This window comes from Equus quagga, chromosome 13 (genome assembly GCF_021613505.1).
Source record: "Equus quagga isolate Etosha38 chromosome 13, UCLA_HA_Equagga_1.0, whole genome shotgun sequence".
Lineage (NCBI taxonomy): Eukaryota > Metazoa > Chordata > Mammalia > Perissodactyla > Equidae > Equus > Equus quagga.
Genome location: NC_060279.1, coordinates 62,151,045 through 62,173,395, shown reverse-complemented (window position 1 = coordinate 62,173,395; position 22,351 = coordinate 62,151,045). Strand labels below are relative to the sequence as shown.

Genomic DNA, 22,351 nt, shown 5'->3' with positions numbered 1-22,351 from the left:
AAGGACCTACAACTAGAATACACAACTATGTACTGGGGGGCTTTGGGAAAAAGAAGAAGGAAAAAAAAATAGAAGATTGGCAACAGATGTTAGCTCAGGTGCCAATCTTTAGAAAAAAAAAAAAACGACAAATCTGGAATGCATGGCTTTCTCCCCACTCACACTGCCCTGCCCACCCTTTATCTTGTCACCTCTGGAGAAAGGCAAGAACTCTGTAGCATGTCTCCCTGCTTCCAGTCTTGCCTCCCTGACAATCTGTTCTTCACATGGCTGCCAGAGAAGATATGATTACATAACACCTCTGCTTAAATCCCTCCAGTGACCTATTGCATTTAGAATAATGTCCAAATTCCTTTCCAGAGCCTTGGAGACCACACATGGTCTAGCCCTTGCCAATCTCTCTCACTCCTCCCTCCCTCACTTCATGAACTCAGTGGATTTTTTTTAAACAAGTAGTAAATATAAAGTTTAATCCATTATGTAAACACATAGAATAATACTCTGCAAAAATAAGCACATTCTCAAACCATTTTGAAAAGATTTTTGTTTTGTTTTTTCCATATTATCCAGTTCAAAGCACAATAAATAAATAGACAGATAAATAAATAAATAAATATTGCACTTAAGTGATTGATGGTGACCATGGAAAGGTGTCTGCAAAGGGCTAGCAAATTAAGTCAGACAACACAGAGGTCAGATCTAAATTACAAGGAATATTGATATGCTTTTCCTCTGCAGTTCTCTTATTTTGAAAAGCAAGAATCTAATTTTTACTTTGCTCCATTTTTTAACACAAGCACAAATATGCCCATGCCTGTCTCCAGTATCTGATACTTTACACCCAATCTAGGAACAAAAAGGAGAACTCCACAGGAGACTCACAGCCTACATTCTAATTCAGTTCCCATGAAAATTTAAGAAAACTAGGGGGCTGTCAACTGGTGAAAAATATGGTAATGGAGTCTCCAGCATTAACAGAACTTTTGAAAGACAGAATCCATCTCAAAATTACACGTTTGGAGATCATAAAAATCTCTGCTGATCACAAACAGCCCACTACCCCCCGAGTTTGCAAACTGATTTCTTCTGATAGAGATCCTACAGACGGAGGCTTTTGCAAATGCAAATCTGACCAAGTCACATATAGGATAAAATTATTTTTCCTGGGCCCAGTGTGCCTCTCCTCATCTTCAAAGAGGGAGATGGGAACGAAAGACATTCTAATAATAGTGACTGCTATTTATTGATGGCCTGGCTTAGTATGTCAGATTCTGAATTAAACATTATCTCATTGAATCATTACAAGCCCCTTACTGAGTATCATCCTCAATTTACAGGTGAGGAAACCAAGGCTTTGACTGGTTGCACGCATTTGCCCAGGCTCACTCCCGAGGAAAGCTGCCTCCAAATTCAAAGTTTGCAACCACCCCTGTACCCACCACGTTCAGCGGAGCAATGGACCTAGAACTGCAATTCCCGTGGGGCCGTGCGGCAGCCTCGCGAGAGTTGGCTTAAATGCGGCGGCGGGAAGGCGGCAGACACGGCTAGTCCAGCGGTTGGGAGGGCAGACGACTGAGGCGATGGCGGACAGTGGCAGCCCCGACAGCGAGCCTACGACGCGCACGCTTCTGCGGCGCGTGCTGGACACAGCGGACCCCAGCACCCCGCGGCGACTCCGGAGTGCTCGGGCTGGGTATGTGAGGGCCCCGCCGCAGCACATGAGCAACAGGAAGGCCTGGGAGGTGGGGTCCTGTGCAGACCTTGTTTGGAAAGGGAAAGTGAACCTCGGAGAGGAGTAGAGCCCAGGGCTCTGAGAACTGGCTCTACTCCCCGAGCTGGGCTCGGGTCAGGTCTTTGTGTCCCCATCACCCTACCCCCCTGTGACTCCAGGCCGCTTGGGACCACAGAGCTCAACTATGCCAGCGTCTTTGAGTGTCCGCCTCTGGAGGCGAAGGATAGGCGCTCAGAATCTGGCCTTCTGCCCTGTTCTCTAGGTGTGCCCTGTTCCAGAGTGCGTCCAGGCATCTGCCCTAAGCTGTCTCCCAGGTGGTCCTCACCTTTCCCTGCGCATTCAGTCCTACTGTCTCTGTAGCTCCCAGCTAGAAGATGGGAAAGGAGCTGGAGAGCACAGCCTGGGCTGAAGTCGGGAGGCAGGAACTGGAAAGATGCTTTGCTGGGAATTTGACCTGACTTGGTGGGAGTGTCAGTGAGTGAGAGCTGTGGAGAGCTCGTGGTGCAGAGGGTGTAGAAGTTGGCATATACCAGATTGGGGCAGTGCAGTTCCCTTATTGGCAATGGGAAGCCATTTATTACAGGTTTTAGACCTATGAGTGATGAGCTGGGAGCTGTGCTCTGGGAACATTTATGTGATTATGGAATCTGAGAGGGATTGGACTGGAGAGACCAGGGCTGGAGTGACCCATGTGGAGGTTGTCAGACCCTGACAAGTACTTAAAGCTTTAAAAATATTTAAGTATACTTCTTGGATTGTTATTTTAATGTCTGGAATGGATACTCTTCTAATTGCTCCTCTTGTCTGTGTGGCTAACCCCTACTTCTGCCAAAGTCACCTCTGTGAAGCCTTCCTCAGCCCTTCCTTCTGGCTGGGTCATCATATTCTCTCTCTCTTTCCATATCCCTCAGGCTCCCTTTCATCCACAACCTTGTTGACATAGGACTGGCAACAGGGGCTATGGGAGGGGCAGGTGGTTTCTGGGTCCCTGGCCCTGAGGGAAAAGGACTTCAGGCCAAGATCTCTGATGAAGGCTCGTCTCTGCATCCTCTAGTTCCCCCTCCCTGCATAATTCAGAGTTGCTGGTCTTTACACAGAGCCCAGAGAGCCCTGCTTGAAACTCCTTCCTCTAGGAGGTTGAGCAGCCAAACAAAGACAACTGCCAGGCGGCGTTCCCAAAGAATCAGAGTAAGTGCCCAGCCCACTGACCACTACAGGGCTCTGACTACCTTCAAGGTGGAGCCCACCTTGAGGGACTCTCAAGGCAAAGGAACAGACTGATTGCTTTGGTGCTTTTGCCCATAGTCTATTGGCAAATTGGCCCATGTTCAGGCCAGTGGATACCTGGAGGAACAGACACCCCGGACTCTGCTGAAGAACATCCTGCTAACTGGTGAGTGAGCACTGGCCTGCTGGTCAGAGTTCGGCACCAGTCCTGTGATAATCCCTCATTCAGAGCAGCCTGCCCTGCCAGCCCCACCCTCTCCTTGCTGTTTCTGCAGCCCCGGAATCTTCCATCGTGATGCCAAAGTCGGTGGTGAAGCCAGGGCCAGCACCACAGGTGGTCCAGCCCTCCAGCCGGGAAAGCAGTCGGGGCAGGTGCACAGTGAATTCCCTTGTTGGGCTGAGCTGTTGGGCAGGGAGCCTCTTGGGGGTCCCAAAAGCCGGAATTGGGCTTCCTGGCGTGTCTGAGATAAGCTCCATCCTTGTAGCCTGGAGCTGCAACTTCCTGAGCTCGAACCCCCCACAACTCTGGCTCCAGGTCTGCTTGCTCCTGGCAGGAGGAAGCAGAGGCTGAGATTGTCAGTGTTTCAGGAAGGAATGGACAAGGGGCTGCCTCTCTCCCAAGGTGAGGCCCTGGAAAACACCTGTGGTCACTGTCTCTCTCCTGTCCTCTGGAGAGGCTGAGGGGGCCTGAAAAAGGGCTTTCATGAACCTAGGTAACTTATTATGGTTTCTTCTTTTTATATCCTCTTGCAGAGCCTCGTGGAAATGCTGATGCCTCCTCCCTCACCAGGTGCTGTTGCCTGTTCTAGGGGGTTGGTAGAGGAGAGGCTTGGGAAAAGGGTGCTGACTAGAATGGAATCTGGCCGTACTGCCCCCTGCCAGTTTTAGCCTTGTAACATACTGGCTATGTTCTAACAGATGAGGACACTAGGGCAGATGGGGGAATCCTGTAGGGGGTTGCTGGGCTTCAGGTACCTGACTTTCCTTCATGCCTCCTCCCTCTCACCAGTTCCCTCAACCTGACCTTTGCCACACCTCTCCAGCCACAGTCAGTGCAGAGGCCTGGTTTGGCCCGCAGACCTCCCACCCGCCGAGCTGTAGATGTGGGTGCATTTTTGCAGGATCTGCGAGCTACCTCCCTGGCTTTGGCTCCTCCAGGTAAGGCTGAGATTTCCTTCTTCTGGCCTGTGGTGAAAGCTCTCCCCCTATGACAGATAGGAAGTGCTGCTGAGTCCAGGATTGCTACCCTCTCATTGGGTCAAGGACACTGAGCAAGCCTGGCCAGAAGGTCTATGAGGAGTTTCTGCTTTCTTTCTACAAGATGCCTCTTGTCCCGATGGGGCCCAGTCTTAGTCCCTCGGTGTTTTCTAGGACCTCATATCCTTGAGGAGCTGCAGGGCTGAGGGGTGTGATGTGGTGGCTGGAGCTTGTTGGGAGGTTGAAAGGAGCCAGGTTTCGGGATCAACTAGCCAGTCAGAGCTGACCTGGGAGCCTGATTTCAGGAGACACGTCAAGTTCATCAGGGTAAGAGGAGGGTTCCAGGCAGAGGGAGCAGAGTAAGAAGTAGAGAGTGGAGGCATGAGTGAGCAGTTTAGGTGGGACAAGCTGTGGAGCCTGCAAATGACAGGCAGAAGAGCAGGAAGATAAGCAAGGATTGCTGTGGCTTAGAGTACAAGGCTTAAAATACAAGATAGTCTTCTCTCTCTGAAGGCCACTCAGGGCAGACTCATGGGGCCCACTACTCAGGCCCTGGTGACTGAGTAGCAGCAGGTGGGCCTGGAATACACTGAGTGCCAACTAGACTTTGATCTCCAGGTGAGAGCCTCACAGCCTCTGTTGCTACCCTGCCAACAGACACTGTGTTGGAGGACACCCAGCCTTTCTCCCAGCCTTTGGTTGGCCGGTCCCCCAGTGTGCACCACTCCCTGCCCTGCCCTTCTCATTCTGGGGCTGAAGATGCTGAGAGGGCTGTTAGTCACAGGACACGGAGCACTGGACCTAGGCTGCAGAACAACAGTGAGTATGTGGGGCAGGTGGCCAGGAGCCAAGCCTAGCTTGGATGAGAATTGTCACTGGTGGTTTTCCCTGCTTAGGTCCATATGTGTGCCACCTCCCCCCACCCCTACCCCTAGTCCCCTGGCTGCTGATCCCTCCTCCATCCAAGAGCAAAGTCAGTGTTGGGCCAGGAGACTCCAAACCAGTACCCTGGGGGTTGGCTCGGTGGCATAGTTGTTAAGTTCATGCACTCCGCTTTGGCAGCCTGGGGTTCATGGGTTCGGAACCTGGGTATGGACCTACACACTGCTCATCGAGCCATGCTCTGGTGGTGTCCAACATGCAAAATAGGGGAAGATTGGCACAGATGTTAGCTCAGGGCCAATCTTCCGCACCAAAAAACCCACAAAAAACAAAAAACAAGCCAGGCCCTAGGGCTGCCTCTGGCCTTCTTCTTTCCTTGATGGGCTAGGCTTGTTTTACTACTCCATCTTTACCCTTCTCAGAGCTACAGCCTTGGCCTACTGCTTCTCTAGCCTGTATTCTCTCCTCTTGATTCAGGTCCCGGGAAACCAGCCCAACTTTTGGCAGGAAAGGCAGAGGTTGATGCCCTTGCTATGGACTTCCCAAACACCAGCAGTAGTATCTTTGGAGAAGTTGGAGTAGAGCCCTTACAGGATGGAGTTGGTGGGGAGGCAGAGGAAAGAACAGAAAAAAGCTTGAGCATGAGCAAAGTGAAGGAAGCAGCAAGAGCACAAGGATCTGCCAGAGCACAAGAGCCTGAGGGACACACACAGGTGACAGAAGCGGAGGGATCCCAGGGGGCTATTGAGACCAAGGAGCCAGAAGGATCGTCAGGAGATTGTCCTACCTCTAGTAGGAGAGGTAAGGGGCCCAGTGCAGGGATCGGGGGTGAGTGGGTAAGTGACAGCTGTGTTCAGGCCCTAGCCTTAGAGGAGGGGCTTTTCTGGGCACAGGTAATGTTGGGCCAGGGAGACTGAGGGTCCCATTGCTTGACTGGTTGGAGCTAGATGGGGCTCAGAGGAACAGGACAAGGAGGCCATGGGCCTTCAGGGTTGACTGAGATGGTCAGGCCTCAGCCCCCTGTAACCCTACCCTTCCTCTACAGTAAGTCCAGAGTTGGCCTCCAGCACCCCGGAGTTTCTTCAGGCCAAGCGAATTCAGGGTCTTGAGCCAGCCCCACCGCCTAACACTGCAGTGTAAGATCCCATGACCCTGTTCTGCATGTGCCTTTTGGGAAGGGGGCAGGCACTGAAGTTAACACTGGGCACCACAGGGTTATCCTTCTTCCCATAGGTATGCAGATGATTACCCAGTAGAGCACCCTGAGGTGGGCTGGGTGGGGCTCACCAAGAGCACATCTGTCATCCTGGTGCCCGCTTCCAAGCGCTTAGAGGAGCCTGGGTAGGGGAAGTGCTTAGGTCAGTTTGTAGTCAATCCTGGGGGAGGACAGAATCAGACAAGCAGCAGTGGGCTGAGGGGGAGGGGATGCCTATGCCGAGGCCTGAGGGTCATGAGCCTGAGCAAGTCCCAGTTTGTATGATGAGGCTAGACTGGGACATTGGGTCCAGACTATGGAGGATCAGGGCCCCAGGGCAAGACCAGGCATCTATGTGGCCCCCTGTCCCTACTGACCCCCAGGAGATAGTTGGAGTTGTTGGTCCAGGCTGGCCAAGGGGCACAAGGACCCCAGTCTTGGCAGGAGCCAGAAAGACTTATCTTTGATTAGGAGCCTCTTCAGGCAGCAGTTAGCTAACTCTGTCCACTCCTGCACCCAGCTCACCTTCAGAGCCTCTGGAGCCTCTGTCAGCCAGGCTTCCTCCCAGGGCTCGAACTCCTGGCCCTAAGACCTGTCAAAATCCCTACAAGACTGGACTGAGCCACTATGCAAAACTTTTTGGCTTCTATGCTAAGATGCCCATGGAGAAGAAGGCTCTTGAGATGGTGGAGAAGTGGTGAGTCCTGGACACTCAGGGTGGGGAGAGGAACCCCTCAGATCACGAACAGTCTGTTCAGTCTGTTCTACCCAAACCTTCATGGCAGCCTGGACAAGTATTTCCAGCATCTTTGTGATGACCTAGAGATGTTCGCTGCTCATGCTGGCCGCAAGACTGTGAGGCCAGAGGACCTGGAGCTGCTGATGCGACGGTAAGTGGGCAGAAGAGGGAGGTGCTGGTTGTGGGAGTTCTGGTGCTGATTCTGTCTATCTCTAACCTCTTCTGCAGGCAGGGCCTGGTTACCGACCAAGTCTCCCTGCATGTGCTTGTGGAGCGGCACCTGCCCCTGGAGTACCGGCAGCTGCTCATCCCTTGTGCATTCAGTGGCAACTCTGTCTTCCCTGCCCAGTAGTGGCCAAGCCTTGATACCTGCCCTGTCCCTACCTGGGGCCCCTTGGCTCCACATACTCTTCCAGGTCTCCTCCCTAACCGCCAGTATCAATAAAGTGTCACAAACAGAATATGCTGTGTTTTGGTGCATGTCTTGGGACCAGCCAGGCAGGGACTAACCCCCCAGCATAACCTGGAGAATATCATGGGTTCAAACAATTTTATACTAAAAGTCAGAGGTTAGCAGTACTGGAGTACACAGGCTGCCCACAGTGGCACTAGCTTGCAGGCTCATGCTCTCGAGCGCCCATGCGCCTGATGTCAGCCATCTGAAGCTGTTCCAGTGCAGCCTGGAGCCGTGTCACAATGCCCTCTTCCTTCTCACCCTCCTCTGGCAGTTCTGTCACAGGTAGCTGGAAGGCCTGGCTCAAATAGCTGTTCAGAGTCTGCTTGTCCAGACCGGGATCAATGTTCATCAGGGCCTCACGTACCTTGCGTAGGGTCACCTCATCACGACTGCCCCACAAGGAAAGAGAGACAGGCCTTGACTCCTCTTCTCTGTACCCTAAACGCCAAGATGCCCTCTACCAAGCTTGAGCAGTATGTACTGCCCAGCTGCAAGCTCAGCGCAAAGGGAGACCCAGGGGCTTGAGATGCCACCTTGTGGCCCAGCCTGCAGGACTTGCCTATGGCTAAGTGGGCCATGGGGACCCAGGGTCACTCACAGTTCCAGGCCCAGCTCCTGCTTTAGCTCCTGTAAATATTCATCCTTTTCATCCATATACTGTTCCCACAGCTTTTGCACAAAGTGCATACTCTGGCCCTCCTCGTCCTAGAAGGGGCCACAAGGCAGAGTGAGGCCACATGGGCTAGGGTCCAGCAGAGGCCAGGGCTGGGCAAGTTCCTGTACTCCCCTACCCACCTCCATAAACAATGAGCGGTAGTTGAGGAAGTCTGCATTGCTGCTGTTGGGATGCCAGCCCCCTGCCTCCATCAACTCCTGAATTTTCTCTTCCTTCTTGAAGGGGAAGATGCTCTTGAGGACAGTGCTATGGGGAGACACAAGGGCCAACAGGGGCCTGGCTGAGGCCTGTCCACCTGTTTCCCTTCACCCCTCTGCCAGCCCCACTAGTGCTCAAAAGGGCAGCAAGCCTGGAGGCTGTGGCCCTTCCCTCCAGCTCCCTTTTCCTCCCCTGTACACCTGGCAGAGGAGATGTTGGGCAGGAGTTTGGGGTGGCCGAACTGGCCTCTTACCTTAACTGCTCCATGGTTAGTAGCCCCTCGTTCTGACTGTCAACATTCGTCATCTCCTTCAGCAGCTGTGCTACTGTCTCCTTATGCTTGATGTACACAATTTCACTACTCTACAGAGAGGGAAGCATTGACTAATTCACTGCTTCCTGGAGTGGTGGGGACAGAGTTGGCCTATGCTGGAGAAAAAGGGTGGAGGGCCAGGCCCAAACTCACCTTTCCCATCAAGACTGCATAAAACTGACTCATGACTTCATTGGAGCGGAAGAGCTTGATATTTTCAAAAATGGTATAAGCCCAGGCCATGGCATCACCAGGCCCAAAGCGACGCTCCAGGAAATTGAAGAAGAAATCTGGAAACTTCTCTTTCTGCAGGGTAAAGGGAAGACTACTTAGTCAGCCTGCCCCACCTCCGTTGGCCCTCCTCCCTGCTCCTTCACACCTCAAGGGAGTCCCCTGGAGGACTCTAGAGGTCATGCCAGGCCAAAATGGCTGATGAGATCTGACCTGCTCCTCAGCGAGCCGCTCCTTCCAGGCATCCTTGAGGAGATTTACCACATCCTTCTTGGTTGGCTTCTTGTTCTCCACAATGCCATCAAATCGAAGGAAAGGGGGGATGGCTTCCCCATAGCCCTGAAAGGGAGAGTGTCAGCTCATCTCTGGGCTCATCTGGCCCCACCCTCAAGCAAGGCAAAGCCCTAGATGGTTCCCCAGAACCTCAAGTCTTCTCAGCAGCAAGGCCTGGCTGTTCTGACTCTGGCCCCAAGCCTCCCGAGCCCAGGGACTTCCCTACCAAACCAGGGAAGAAGTCTTTCTCCCGGAGCAGCCCCTCGCCAATCTCCTCCAGGAGCACATCCACCAGCTGGTCACTGTTCTTGCCCTCAGCCAGCATATGCCAGCGATCTGGGCCCCCAGACACTACATCTGCAGGAGGGGAGAGGACATTGGAGTCTAGATCATGCACCTGAGCAGTCCCTGGGGCCCCAGTGGTCATCATTACCTTCACACTTGGTCCAGTCAGGCCGTGGCGTGGAGGTGCGCTGGATCTCCTGCAACTCAGAATAAAACTGGTCCCGCTCCTTCAGTGTGCTCATGTGCAACTGCAGCAGTATTTCATGCTCCTTGCGGACCTCTTCGTAGTCGTCTCTCAAGCTGTCCAGCTGTAGGCAAGATGATTGGTCCTCACTACCTACAGGCATGACCCTGCCCTACCCTACCTGGCCTGCCCACCAGTACCTGCTCCTGCAGATCCCTGTTGGTCTTCTCCTGCATTTCAAAGTCCCTTCTGGGCACCACATCTCCAAAGTTGGCCTTCATGGTGTTGAGTTCCATCTGTGTGCGGGTCAGGTCTTGCCGGGTCATCTTCAGAGCCAGTGTTAACTTCACGGGGTCCTCTCCCCAGATGCCTGCCAGGGGCCCACCAGCTCATGTCACCATGGCTTTGGGCCTGTAGCCCAGGGCAGGGTTAGAGTGTCCCTCAGGGCATGTCCCAGGTCCTTCTGCGCTTCCTGCTTGGGAGCTCCTGGGTCTTTCCCACAGCACTACCTAGGGCTTTAGGCTTAAATAGAGAAGCCCAGGACAGGGGGTACCAGGCCTGTCCTGCCCTGAGGGAGTCTAGGCTGCCTCAGCTGCCAGCAATTGTTTCTTACTTAAACAATGAGTCTATGATTCTCAGTCTAGCTCAGAAGATCCACAGACCCAGGTGGCAACAGGGACATCTCCCATTGTGAATGGGCACAGAATGAGCAGATATCAGGAGAGCTGAATGAATGAGGGTTAGTGGTGAGAGCCAGACTCTTTTCCGGTGCCTCCTCAGGGGAGAGAAACCAGCCTCACGCTTACCTGGGGATTGGGCTAATGACATGTCTTCTCGCTGGTACCGTAGCTCATTCAGGTCTGCAATGAGAATCTTGCGGGCATCTCGCTCAGTGAGGTAGTGCAGGTACTCCTCAGCCAACTTCTTCCTTAGTTTAGTCACCTATTGGGAAGGTGGCTGCGTGGTCAGGGGCTGCCTCTGGACCTAAATGTAGCTAGTCACCATAGGGGATGGGATGGGTACTGGGTAGCCCCATCAGGGCCTGGGAACAGGAAAGGTACAAGAAGGAGGAGACTGGCCATTCCTGAGAATCCAGCAAAGTGCCAATGCTTCCTCCTATGGAGAAAGTCTGGCAGCCAAGCAACAGGACTCTGGTGGCACTTGGGACCACATTGAGCCAGTGCTGAGCCAAGGAGGAGGGCAGAGTGTGGAGGTAGCAGGGGGTGTGGGAGGAGGTAGTGGTTCAGTATGTCATTCTAGGCAGAAGGGCGGAGGGAGCTGGGGGTCATCTCAGTGCCCAAGGGCTCAAGGTCACCCCTGGGGTGGAGGTGGCAAGAATTCAGGGAGTTGGTCACCGCGCTACTCCCATTTACCTCAGTCTGCAATGAGATCTTCTCCTCATTCTTTTTGTCAATGAGTTTTAGCAAATTCATCTTCTCTTTCTTCAGCATGGAGATTTCGTATCTCTCCTCAGCCCTCATGGCCAGGATCCTCTCATTGCAGTCCTCATTCACAGTGACAAGCTTGGCCTTCAAGGGCTCCAGAGCTCGAATCTTCTCCCTCTGATGGGCTAAGGAGGGACCGGTGGGAGAATCCCTTTGGGGCCATGAGAGCAAACAGCTAGGAGACACTGATCCTAAGGTCACAGTGAGTGGCTATGTCCCTTGCAAACTCCAGGAGCCTATGCATGCCTCATTCAAAGCATGGCCCCTGTAAGGCCTTCTCACACTTGCTTTTAAATCAAGGGCAGAGTCCAGATGAGGACTGGAGTCTAACCTATGCCCTGTCTCCCTATATCTTTTAGTTCTGTAGCTGCACCATGCCTGGCATCTCCTGAGCCTGGTGAGGGAAGACTCCTCACTTCCCAGAGATACTCACTCCCCTCCTGGGCTTTACTCTTAATAGAAAAGTTGATTTATTTCCTACAGATTCTGCCCTACCATGCTTCCCAAGGACAGGAGGTGATCAGGTGCCCTAGCACAGGACAATGTAAACAAAAAGGCTGAGCAGGGCTTGATGAATTTAAGGCCCGGTTAGTAGCTGCCCCAGCCCTGTTGCAGAGCCCCAGAAGGTCAGAGTAGGATCCTCTCCGCTCCTTCCAGGGTGGGCCCAGGCGAGGAGGCTGCAGCCTTACCCAGCATCACCTCATACGCATTCTTGATGGAGGATAGCAATGGCTTGTACGTTTTGAAGTCCTCTATGAAGAACTCAAAGATCTCTCTATAAGGCTGGCAAAAAAAGGGAACCTGTCACCTCCTGGCCTATAGCTGCCATCCTCAGTAGGACCTGAGTTTTTCTTTGCTTGGCTTAGAAGTGTTCTAGCATGAAGCTGCCAGGTGACCCACATTCAAATAAATGCCCCAGGCACCACCCAGGTCTCTCACAGTGCTATGGAGCTGAGGGGCATCTCTGTCCTCCCCACTTGCTCTCTGGGGGCCTCCTCTGGTGCTGTCTCTGAGGCCTGGCAGACCACCAGGGTCAGGACCTCCCCCATTGTACTCAAGGCCCCTCTCTGGCTCTCCAGGCAGCCAGCCCCCTCCATGCACTGTGCCTCATTTGGCCTCTCACCATCATCCCCTTCCCATCTTACAGCTCTGTGTGGGGAGGAGGAGATCGAAGGCTATAGTCTTGCATTCTGACCTCGAAGTAGAGGTGTGGTTTCCTGTCTCACTTGGACACAGAGGAAGTTTTTGGAGGCAGCATTGCATACTAGAATGAGCATGGGCTCCTGAATCAGCCCTGAGTTGTAATCCCAGCGCCACCACTTCATAGCTGTATGCCTTCTCCAGCTTCTGTTTGTTGGCTAGGTACCTTCAGCTTGTGAAATCATATATCAAGCCTCATCTATGGTCTGGCACACAGACTATGTTCAGCAAATACTTCTGTCATGATATCAGGATTCCCTGTCAGCATCCTCGTTTGAGCAGGATTTGGTGATTCCCTCCCTAATATGTACCAGAATTGGAGTTGTATCTAGATTTCTTTCTTTATGTGTCTGGGCTCATTCCTCAAGCTGGGGCTGTTAACACTGGGCTGGTAGACACTCTATGACCCTTATTTGCCCCAGTGCCTGGATTCAGACTCCATCCACTGATGTCCCTAGACCCAAGCTGGGCGCTGGGAATCACACAGCTAAAGGGACTGGAGACAGCACCCAGTCCACCTGACTCAGGTGGAAAAACTCAAGCCTCAGGAGAGTTTTGATTCCATACTGACAGCCTTGCCTTCTCACTGGCTTTGTCATAGAACATGTTTCTCTTACTGGAAATGGGAATCCAAAAGAGTTGGGAGAGGCTGGTGTTTCCTGAAGGTCTTTAGTGTTTAGTCCTTGTAGCTAAGGTTTCCTCCCACCCCTCCTCCTGCCCTCCCACTGTTATTCTGTGGCTCTGACCTGCAGCCTCAGCTCCTGGGCAGAATCTGTGCCCAGGTCCAGCAGGAGGAGCTCCTTGCGTAGGTAGTTCTCTAGTTGCTCCAGGTACCATGGCTTGGTAGTGCCCAGGGGCTGCTGCTGCCAGCTTCTGCAGGGAGTGGTGGGCTGAGATGTGATGGGCACCCCACGGGACACTTACACCCTTGGTCTGAGGGAGCACACACCTCTGCGCTGTCTCTGGGCCCAATGCTGGGTCTGTACCAGCGCATCCACCATTGGTCTGACCCTGGCTTACCCTGCTCGCTTCCGGCAGTCATCTGAACAGGGCTTTCGATTATGCAGAATGGTCTGGCCACTGGTGTATGTGGGCCATGGGGACAGGTGGCCGCCGATGGAGAACTGACAGGACTGTAGGAAGGGACAGGTGGGGTTACCATGGCAACATTGCTCCCCTTCCTGATGCTCCTCTCCATCCTCCCCATTCCACTCCTGATTTTTTTCAACATCTCTTTTTTTTTTTTTGAGGAAGATTAGCCCTGAGTTAACTGCTGCCAATCCTCCTCTTTTTGCTGAGGAAGACTGGCCCTGAGCTAACATCCGTGCCCACCTTCCTCTACTTTATATGTGGGACGCCTACCACACATGGCTTGCCAAGCAGTGCCATGTCCGCACCCGGGATCTGAACCGGTGAACCCCAGGCCCCCAAAGCGGAACGCGCGCACTTAACCACTGCACCACCAGGCCAGCCCCTCAACATCTCTTAATATTGTTCATAATTAAGACCTTGGACCCTAGAGTTAGAGAGGGCTTGGGTTAAATCCCAGATCTCTCTTATTAGCTATGTCTCACAGGCTTAACTTCTTTGATCCTCAGTCTTGCATCTGTAAAATGGGGATGGTAGTAGTCCCCATCACACTGTTTTTATGTGAGGATGCAATGAGAAAGCAGTTCATGTAGAAATGAGAAATGGTTTACACAGACTCAGGCACCTCCTAGGAACTCTGTGAAGGTAAACTATTCTTCTCTTCTGTAGCTATGTCAGTGAATATTGAATGCCTGTGCTATGAAAACAGATGTGAGTACCTATAGGGACCAGCCTTTGCCCCCACAACACAGTTGAGCTAAAGAGGAGGATAGAGGAGGGCAGGCCCAGGCTGAAGCCTGGACTGACACATAGACAGAACTACAGAGATGCAGCAGGGTGAGCTTTGGACCCTGGGAAGAGACTGAGCTGTACCCCCTGGGAGAGGGGGAGACAGTGAGGGTGCCCTGAGGCAGCGGGCTCTCATTTTGAACCTTAAGCAGGCATAGGGGGTGGAAGCAGTAGTTAGTATGTATGGACTTATTTTTTAACCTTTTCATGAAATATTCAAAACATAAGAGAAAAAAATGGCCCTCTGACCCAGTGAAGCCCACTTCTAGAGTTTATCCATTCAGTCATTGATTTGTTCATCAAATACTTCTAGGTCATAGCACATAACAGCCCATGCTGAGTTCCAGGGACATGAAGTAAGCTGAGGGTATGATGGAAATGGGGTGACAAATGAAGTGACAGTCACAAGTCAACAGGTAGTGACTGAAGCCAATTCAGGTTACGGGAGGGTGGAGGGCCCTGACTGCAGGGGGCCAGGGGAGGCTGGTCATCTTGCAGGAGGTGGTGATGATGTTAGCGATGTCCAATAAAGCTTGAATGAGTGCATGGGAGAAGCTGAGGTCACTCTGGGAGAGGGTGTGTGTCAGGACCTGGGGGCAGAGGAACACAAAGACTGCCTGGGTAGCACCAAACCCTCAAAGAAACAGCAGGAGTTTTATAGAGCTATGATCAGAGACGGATGCAGCAGGCCAGCTGAGGCTAAGGCGTGGAGCAGCCAGTGCAGAGGGAGACAGAGATGGAGTAGCAGCTTTATGCACAAGGGTGGTCCTCAAAGCCTTACTTATGACTGTGGAAAAATTAGAAAACTAAGTGTCTAAAAATAGAAGATTGTTATGCAGACATGAAATGATTACAAAGAGGCTTATCATAGAAATATACTAATGCTATAGCTCTAAGGGTTAAGTAAAGACTGAAATTAGGGAATAAGCACAACCAGGTAGAATGAAAGACCAGAAAAGAATGGAGGAAGTAATCTAAAAGGTTAGCAGCAATTATTATTCTCTAATAATAGGCCCATAGGTGACTTATTTTTCTACAGCTGTACATTTTCCAAAATTTTCTACAATGTACATGAATTGTATTCAAATTTAAAAGAAAACTGAATTATTGAACTCAATGTTAAAGCCCCCTCTGTGCCCTGAGCCAGGCCTCCAGGTTCTTCTGGGATGGAGAGGCCAGGCCTACCTCCCATGCCCCACATATTCAGATTCTACAAGTCTTTCCAGGTTAATGGTAACTGGTGCCTGACCCTCCTATTGTGGAAAATGCTACTGTCTCCTTGGGCTCTTCTTTGCATTCTGTTAGTTCTGCACATGTTTTATCTCAATCTTGAGATCATTCATGCTTTTCCTAAATATTTGTGGAAAGTACATAGGAAGCCTTGTTGCTAGGTCCCAGGGACGACTCTGGCCTCTTGCAGGGGACTGGGTTGACCTATCTCTGTACGTTCAGAACTGATGGCCATGGTACTTCACACTCTTCACAATCTTAAGTAGCACTCAGCAAACATTGTAGAATAAATATATGAGGAAGCACAATAACTTAACATGGATAAAAATGAAACAGTACTCACTGGGTGTATATGTTTGCATATGCTTTTCCCTGGGTCGAGAATGCTCTATCCTTACTACTCATCTTTAAGATCTCAAGGGTTCTCTGTGATGTTCTTCCCAGGCCCAATGCCCCACACTTTTTCATCACCACTTTCTCGTCTTCTCTCAGGGACAGAGACTATTTCTGTCTTGTTTACCACTGTATCCCAAGTGCCTGGCACATAGTGGGAATCAACAAATATTTGTTGAGTAAATGAAAACATAGGAGGGAAAAAAAAGAAATGATGAAACAGAAGTGTAGTAAAGAGTTTAAAGCTCACCTATCAGAATAAGCTACATCAAGTCGAGAAAGGTAAAAGACACTAATGCTAAGAGTGATATAATTGATAATGACAGATGAACAGATATAACATGCATTAAACAGAGGTAAAGAACAATCTTTTAACATATACAATAAATAAATCACAGGCCACAGATAAGGTCTTAACACATTTTTAAAACAGAAACTATATGTCTTGCATTTGCTGATATAATGTGATGAAAATAGGAACTGACAATATAAATATAGAAATTTAAATATAAGTTCATATTTTCCCTGACACATTTATTACCTAAAATACAACACATTATAGGAATAATATTAAAATTACATGTTCAAAATGTTTGGGACATGGTCAGAGAAGCACTCACAAGGTATTTATTTTATTTCTTTTTCCTTCTTTTTCATTTTTTGGTGAGGAAGATTGTCCCTGAACTAACATCTGCGCCAATCTTCCTCCATTTTACACGTGGGATGCCACCACAACATGGCTTGATGAATGGTGTGTATGTCAGCCGGGAGATCCAAAGCCGGGAACCCTGGCCACTGAAGCAGAGGGGGCGAACCTAACCACTACGCCACGGGTGACCCCAAGGTATTTATTTTAATTGCCTAAAATACTTTCGCTATTAGTAAACAAAGCATTTAGCCTCTGGTTCTTGAAAAGGAACTAACAATAATAAATTAAAAAAAAAAAACAGGAAATAAAAGTAGCAGTAGACAATCTGAAAAAAGGAGAGAAGTCAAACTGTTAAAAATCAAGCCAGAGTTTTTTTGAAAGACTATCAAATTTGACGTGATTTTTATAAAAGCGCAAAGCAACCCTGGAAAACACCCGGGAAGTTGTCAAAGAAGCACCCAATCCTGGCGAGTTAATGAAAGTTTTTCAGACTTTCAAAAGGTCATTCCTCGTGTTCTGTCTGCCGTTTCTGCTGGGAGAAGACGCGGTCACCCTACTTTGATTTCTGGGCAAGTGTTGCTTCTTCCACCTGGTTTATTAATATCTGGGAAGGCCTCTGCCAGCGGATGGCTGGAAGGTGGTGTTCCTGCGCGCTCCATGCTCTCTGCTTCTCCCTGCAGGTAAGAACGAGAAGGACGGCCCCAGGGGAACGGTGGGAGGGAACAACGTCCCCTGGTGGTTGAGAACGGCGTCGCCGCCACCTTGCAGAAGAGGGAGCGAAAGAACCAGGCCCCAGGTCCACCGAATAGGTGGCAGCTGAGGTGGCCGGGGAGCGGGCGCCTCAAGTCATCGGGTCTTGCGGGGCCGTGGCTGCACTTGGTTTCTGCAGAGTCCACACTGACTCCCTTTCTCTCCCTGGAGTCAGAGTCCCCATGTTGGAAGTCCCCAGCCTCACAAAGTATGCCACGCATGTGTCCCCAAATCCTCCACACAGGACACACTCACACAAAGAAAACCACCACACAGCCCACAGTGCTCCACTGTGAGGTGGAGTTATCAGTTTGCTCAAATATGTTTTTTCATCTGTGAGATTTGGGTAATGGCTATTTGCTGATTAAATATAACAATCCTATGATCATATCAACAGAAGCCCCAGAGTACTTAACAACACAGCATTCATTTTTATATAAAAATCTTAAAGAATAAGAATGGAGAAAGGACCTTTCCTGAGGCTGGTAAGGAATCTCTACTTCCAATCTAGAGCCAACAATGCGATGAAGGAACATCCCTTTACTCCCGCCTTCAAACACCCACTCAGAGGGTTTATAGAGCTCTCAACATGTTCCAGCCCCTCAAGTACCCTATCAGGCACTAGAGCATAAAGACAAAAAGATACAGTCACAGCCCTGAAGGACCTTAGCAGATCTGGGAGGACCATCCCAGCAGTTAGCACAATGCCTGGCACATGGTGGGCTGGATGAAGAAATGAGGTCCACTCCAGAATGCTGAGCTGCAGGGGAAGGGTGTCTGTGGGCAGGGCTGAGGCTCTCTCTGCCGGGGGAGGTTTGGGAAGACTTTTCAGATGAGGTGTGGTAAGGGTGCACAACCCCACCCCAGAGCCAGGCGGGCCTAGCATCTGAAAGCCACACTCCCCCGACAGGGGAGAAGCTGCTCTAGGGGCATGTTTCAGGTGGGTGTTGCTTTTGGGTTGCAGAGAGGAAGGCAGATTGGGTCTGAGGGCTGACATCTGCAGTTCCAACAGGACATTGTCACTAACCAGCGTCTTCCGTTTCTGAGAAAGCTTGTTTTTCTGGGAGTTCTTAGTTTCTGTGATGAAGGAGTCATCTATGGTCACTCCTGAAGGCCGCAGGTGTGTTCTGCACAGAGAAGGGGAAGACAGAGGTGGGTGACAGAGCCCTGAGTGGGGAGAGAACCTCTACCCTTCCCAGATCTATAAGACATGGGCTCCTCTGCCCTCAGAGCCAAGCTCTGGATCTTCCTAGCACTGCCTCCAGATTCCCACTGCCAAGAAGCTCCTGGCCCTGTACCCAAACCATTTTCCTACATTCCCAGAAACCTTCTCATCACCAGAGTCTTACCAACTCCTGCAGCAGCAGGACACACTCACCATGAGCCCAGAGAACCCTGCAGGCCTACACTTCCATTCAGTGTTCAGCAGTGGCTCCAATGAGTTTCATTTATGTGACTCTGGCATACTCTGGGGGTGTGATACGAAAGTCAGGTGCTATAGAACAAGAAGAACAGGGTCTGGGGTCCAAGAGCTGGGGTGTGAGTCTCAATCCTCCATTAAGTGGGTGATAGGGTCTGGGGGCTGACATTTGGGGTTCCAACAGGACCCCCCTTGGGCAAGTAATTTAACATCTCTCAGCCTATTTTCCTCATAAGGAAATGGAGACAATTCTTGCTTTTTCTATCTCACAAAGTTGTGATGTTTAAATAAGAGTAAAAGAGATATGCAAAAATAGCCTGTAAACTGCAAGGAGCTTCACAGATGTTAATTATGAAGCAGGATGGGAGAAAAGTGGATCCTAAGGAGGTTTTTAACCCCTAGGCCTCTTGGGAGAGCCATCTTTGCTCAAGCTAGGAAGGCATTTAGGCATCAAAAGGGAGGGCTGCATGTAGACAGGCAGATCCAAGTGGAACAAAAGGAAGAAGTAATTTCAGAAATCCATGATGGGGGGTGTTTGGGGGTGATATGCTGCCACATGGACCTGTGTCTTTATTCCTCTTGCTAGCTGGTAACCATGAGCATGCTGTTGAACCTCTCTGAACCTCAGTGTCTTTGTTCATAAAAGAGAGACTAGAACTACCTAAGACCCAGGGAAGTTAAGAGTAGTAACATGAACCCAGTTGGGAAACCCTGTCCTGCATGGACTCCATGGAGCAGTTGACATCCCAAATTCCAGTCCTCTATTGTCTCTCAATCGGACAAGTGTGAGCAAACCATTTGAATAAGCAGCCAGTGTGGAAAATGAAGGGTTCTTGCCCAGAAATTCATGGGTTTGAGACAGGACACAGCAGATCAACCTATCTGCTCACTGGGTCAATACCTTCCTGTCAAGACCAGTCAGTTTTCTAAACTCTGTTCTTCTTCCTCCTGCTGGAACCACATAAGGCTAAGTAAGCAAGAAAACTATGGGGAACTCTTCAAATCCTGAAAAGTTGTCAACTGGAAAAGCTCAGTAGGTAACAGATTTTTTTTTTTTAATTGAGGTTATGATAGTTTACAACATTGTGAAATTTCAGTTGTACATTATTATTTGTCAGTCATCTTATAGGTACACCCCTGCACCCTTTGTGCCCACCCCTGACTCTCCTTCCCCCTGGTAATCACTAATCTGTTCTCTTTGTCCATGTGTTTGTTTATCTTCCACATATGAGTGGAATCATACAGAGTTTGTCTTTCTCTATCTGGCTTATTTCACTTAACATAATACCCTCAAGGTCCATCCATGTTGTTGTGAATGGGACGATTTTATCATTTTTTATGGCTGAGTAGTATTCCATTGTGTGTGTGTGTGTGTATATATATATATATATATATATACCATATCTTCTTTATCCAGTCAACAGATGTTAGTTTTGAATGTCAAAGGAGACAATAGTCAAAAACAGACTTGCAAATAAGAATAATTTTTTAAAAAACACTTGGTAGAGCCTATACACTTACCAAAATGTTACGAAGCTTCTTTAGTATTATGTTAAATATTTTACACCAATTCTCAGAGGGGAATGGGAAAGAACTATCTATATTTTTATTTCAAAAGTAGAGAAAACTCAGTTATTTAACTGATGGCAGGGTGGGTTTGACAGGGGTATGTGCTGGTACTGAGTGAACTCAAGCTGCTGAGTTCCATCCACGAAGCTACCGTGCCAGGGATGTGAAGGTGAAAGGAGAAAGCCAATGAGGAGAAGAAACCTGACGCAGGGAAGTGCACAATTTGAAGGTCTCTTTTAGACGGTCCTGATGACTTATCTATAGTGCTAAGGTCTGGCCTATCCTTCATCATTCTGGCCCTGCTCTAAGGTGAGCTGGAGGAAGACACCCACACTGTGCCTCTAAGGTTTAGTGACCTTGCCCAATGTACATCACTAAATATTGGTGAATGAAGAAAATGGACAGGAATGAATGATGTTTTGTACTGCCACCAAAAGCAGCCTCAGCAATTACATTGTGCTTCCTTCTTTTTTTTTGAGGAAGATCAGCCCTGAGCTAACATCTGCTGCCAATCCTCCTCTTTTTGCTGAGGTAGACTGGCCCTGAGCTAAAATCTGTGCCCATCTTCCTCTACTTTCTATGTGGGATGCCTGCCACAGCACGGCTTGCCAAGCGGTGCCATGTCTGCACCTGGGATCCGAACCGGCGAACCCCGGGCCGCCAAAGCAGAATGTGCACACTTAACCACTGTGCCACCAGGCCAGCCCTGCTTCCTTCTTAAAATAGATGGGGAATCTCTTTTTGAGTCTGTTTCACATTCTTTTTGAACATGATTGCAGTTTCCTAAATCATTCCTGTGCTCAGTAACGACACTCTTTCCCAAGCCTGCTGTCTAGTTCTTGTAGATTCATTTTAGTTCTGGATAAAATAGTCAAGTTGTCACTTACTTTCCTGCCTTTTGTAGCCTTTCTCTGTCAAGGCAACAGACCCTGAAGGATTAGAGTTTAGGTGAGATTACTTTTTTTGAATTGGGAATAAGTAGAAGGGAGAAACTACATTCATTAAACACTTACCAAATGCCTGTTATATACACGAGCTGTCATGGAGTTTCACATATTCTGCCTAAATTTTCCCAACAGTGTTTGTGAAGTGGGCTGTATCATCCCCATGTTTGAGATATGGAAGCAGAGTTGTGGAATTTAAGGGCCCTCTCTGAACTTCTAAAGCTAGAAAGATATTAGGCCAAAATTTTTGTTTTATGTTTTATACTTTGTGGTTTCCCTGGCTAACGGAGCTTGTTGTCATATTTTGCAGTGCCCACAGGCTGCACCCCTTAATACAGGCAGGAGCAACCTTGAGGCCATGGAGTGTGCCTGGCTGCTTAGAATCAGCCAGCAATTGGACAAGCATCTTTGTCCTAAACCATTGGATGAAGAGGCAGTTTATCCCTGTGGCTGAGTTCAGGTTCAAGAGTCTCACACGCCTGGGTTCAAATCCTAGATCTACCGCTTATAAACATCTGTAAAGCACATGATCTCTCCAGGCTTCTACGTATTCATTTGTAAAATGGTGATATTACTACCTCATAAAGTTGTCGTGAGGGTTAAATGTGGTATATAAAGCCCTTGGCACCTAACATACGCCCAATACAAATAAGCTGACTGTTACTAATGATAAAGTGCTCCGGCTCTTTTGCTAGCACTCAACGTCGTCTCTGGGCTAAGTCAGCCCGGATTCCAACTGTTTCTGCACCACAGATCCTGTGGGGCTGGAGCTCCCCAAAGGACACAGGCAGGAGGTGCAGAGGTCCGGATCAGGTACCGTGTCTCTTTCTGGAAGTACTCTAGCCCTTCTCTCCGCCCTCAGCCCGGCCAGCGCCTACCTCGACGAGGTCGCGAAGCTGGAGCCCTGCGGCTTCGAGGCGGCCATAACCCTCGGGTAGTCGAGTAGTCAGATAGTCAGCACCCGCGGCCTAGGAAGCTGCTGTAGTGTACAGCCCGTCGCCATGGCGACCAGGCCCCAGCCGCCCAGCGGCGGGGGCGGGGTCAGGCCTGCGCCACGCCCCCGAGCCCAGTGCCCGCTGCCTGGGAGGAAGGCCGAGTAGCAAAAGTGGACTCGGACCCGGCAACAGGGTCCTCTCAGAGTCATTCGCTACGGCAGATTTGACCCCAGCTACCAGAACTGAAGCAGGAGGATAAACAGAGGCCATGGGGAAGGGAGGTGAACTAATAGGCCGGAGCCGCGTTGCCAGCGGGAATTGTAGTTTTTGGTGTCCCGAAGTCTGGGCT

General features: G+C 50.1%; 2 protein-coding genes across 10 annotated transcripts; one reads left to right on the top strand and one right to left on the bottom strand.

Moving 5' to 3' along the window:
• The first annotated feature begins 173 nt into the window (after positions 1-173).
• Positions 174-7,460, top strand: CENPT (centromere protein T). Of its 4 annotated transcripts, none has more exons than XM_046681691.1 (13): positions 174-1,693; positions 2,830-2,920; positions 3,038-3,125; positions 3,235-3,331; positions 3,445-3,581; positions 3,713-3,749; positions 3,969-4,117; positions 4,775-4,975; positions 5,516-5,839; positions 6,084-6,174; positions 6,754-6,930; positions 7,019-7,123; positions 7,201-7,460. In XM_046681691.1, exons 1-13 carry the CDS (start codon positions 1,581-1,583, stop codon positions 7,322-7,324), a joined length of 1,734 nt encoding a protein of 577 aa, XP_046537647.1. In that variant the 5' UTR covers positions 174-1,580; the 3' UTR covers positions 7,325-7,460. The 4 variants fall into 4 exon arrangements, with proteins under 4 accessions (XP_046537647.1, XP_046537649.1, XP_046537648.1 ...); XM_046681693.1 differs by having other exon boundaries at positions 175-1,693; positions 4,814-4,975; XM_046681692.1 differs by having other exon boundaries at positions 1,561-2,920; positions 4,814-4,975.
• TSNAXIP1 (translin associated factor X interacting protein 1) lies at positions 7,446-22,224 on the bottom strand. 6 transcript variants are annotated; one of them, XM_046681684.1, is made up of 17 exons: positions 21,946-22,224; positions 18,162-18,261; positions 16,974-17,058; positions 13,255-13,367; positions 12,981-13,107; positions 11,724-11,817; positions 10,963-11,159; positions 10,396-10,531; positions 9,790-9,959; positions 9,554-9,713; positions 9,347-9,477; positions 9,061-9,186; positions 8,770-8,922; positions 8,557-8,666; positions 8,225-8,351; positions 8,028-8,134; positions 7,446-7,818 (listed from the first exon to the last, which is right to left on the bottom strand). In XM_046681684.1, the coding sequence occupies exons 2-17, from the start codon at positions 18,227-18,229 to the stop codon at positions 7,581-7,583; spliced, it is 2,142 nt and encodes a 713-aa protein (XP_046537640.1). In that variant the 5' UTR covers positions 18,230-18,261; positions 21,946-22,224; the 3' UTR covers positions 7,446-7,580. The 6 variants fall into 6 exon arrangements, with proteins under 6 accessions (XP_046537640.1, XP_046537641.1, XP_046537645.1 ...); XM_046681686.1 differs by having other exon boundaries at positions 7,698-7,867; XM_046681685.1 differs by lacking the exon at positions 16,974-17,058.
• Between the last annotated feature and the right edge of the window lie 127 nt (positions 22,225-22,351).

Bases quoted from the DNA above. Each gene is read 5' to 3' on its own strand.
- TSNAXIP1 (XM_046681684.1), bottom strand. From the start codon at position 18,229: ATGACTCCTTCATCACAGAAACTAAGAACTCCCAGAAAAACAAGCTTT. The intron at 13,108-13,254 runs GTAAGCCAGGGT...CACTCCCTGCAG, and splicing joins GACTGCCGGAAGCGAGCAGG to AAGCTGGCAGCAGCAGCCCC. The intron at 10,532-10,962 runs GTAAATGGGAGT...CCTTCCCAATAG, and splicing joins AGATCTCATTGCAGACTGAG to GTGACTAAACTAAGGAAGAA.
- CENPT (XM_046681690.1), top strand. From the start codon at position 2,693: ATGGGAGGGGCAGGTGGTTTCTGGGTCCCTGGCCCTGAGGGAAAAGGA. The intron at 4,118-4,774 runs GTAAGGCTGAGA...TTTGATCTCCAG, and splicing joins CCTGGCTTTGGCTCCTCCAG to GTGAGAGCCTCACAGCCTCT. The intron at 4,976-5,515 runs GTGAGTATGTGG...CTCTTGATTCAG, and splicing joins ACCTAGGCTGCAGAACAACA to GTCCCGGGAAACCAGCCCAA.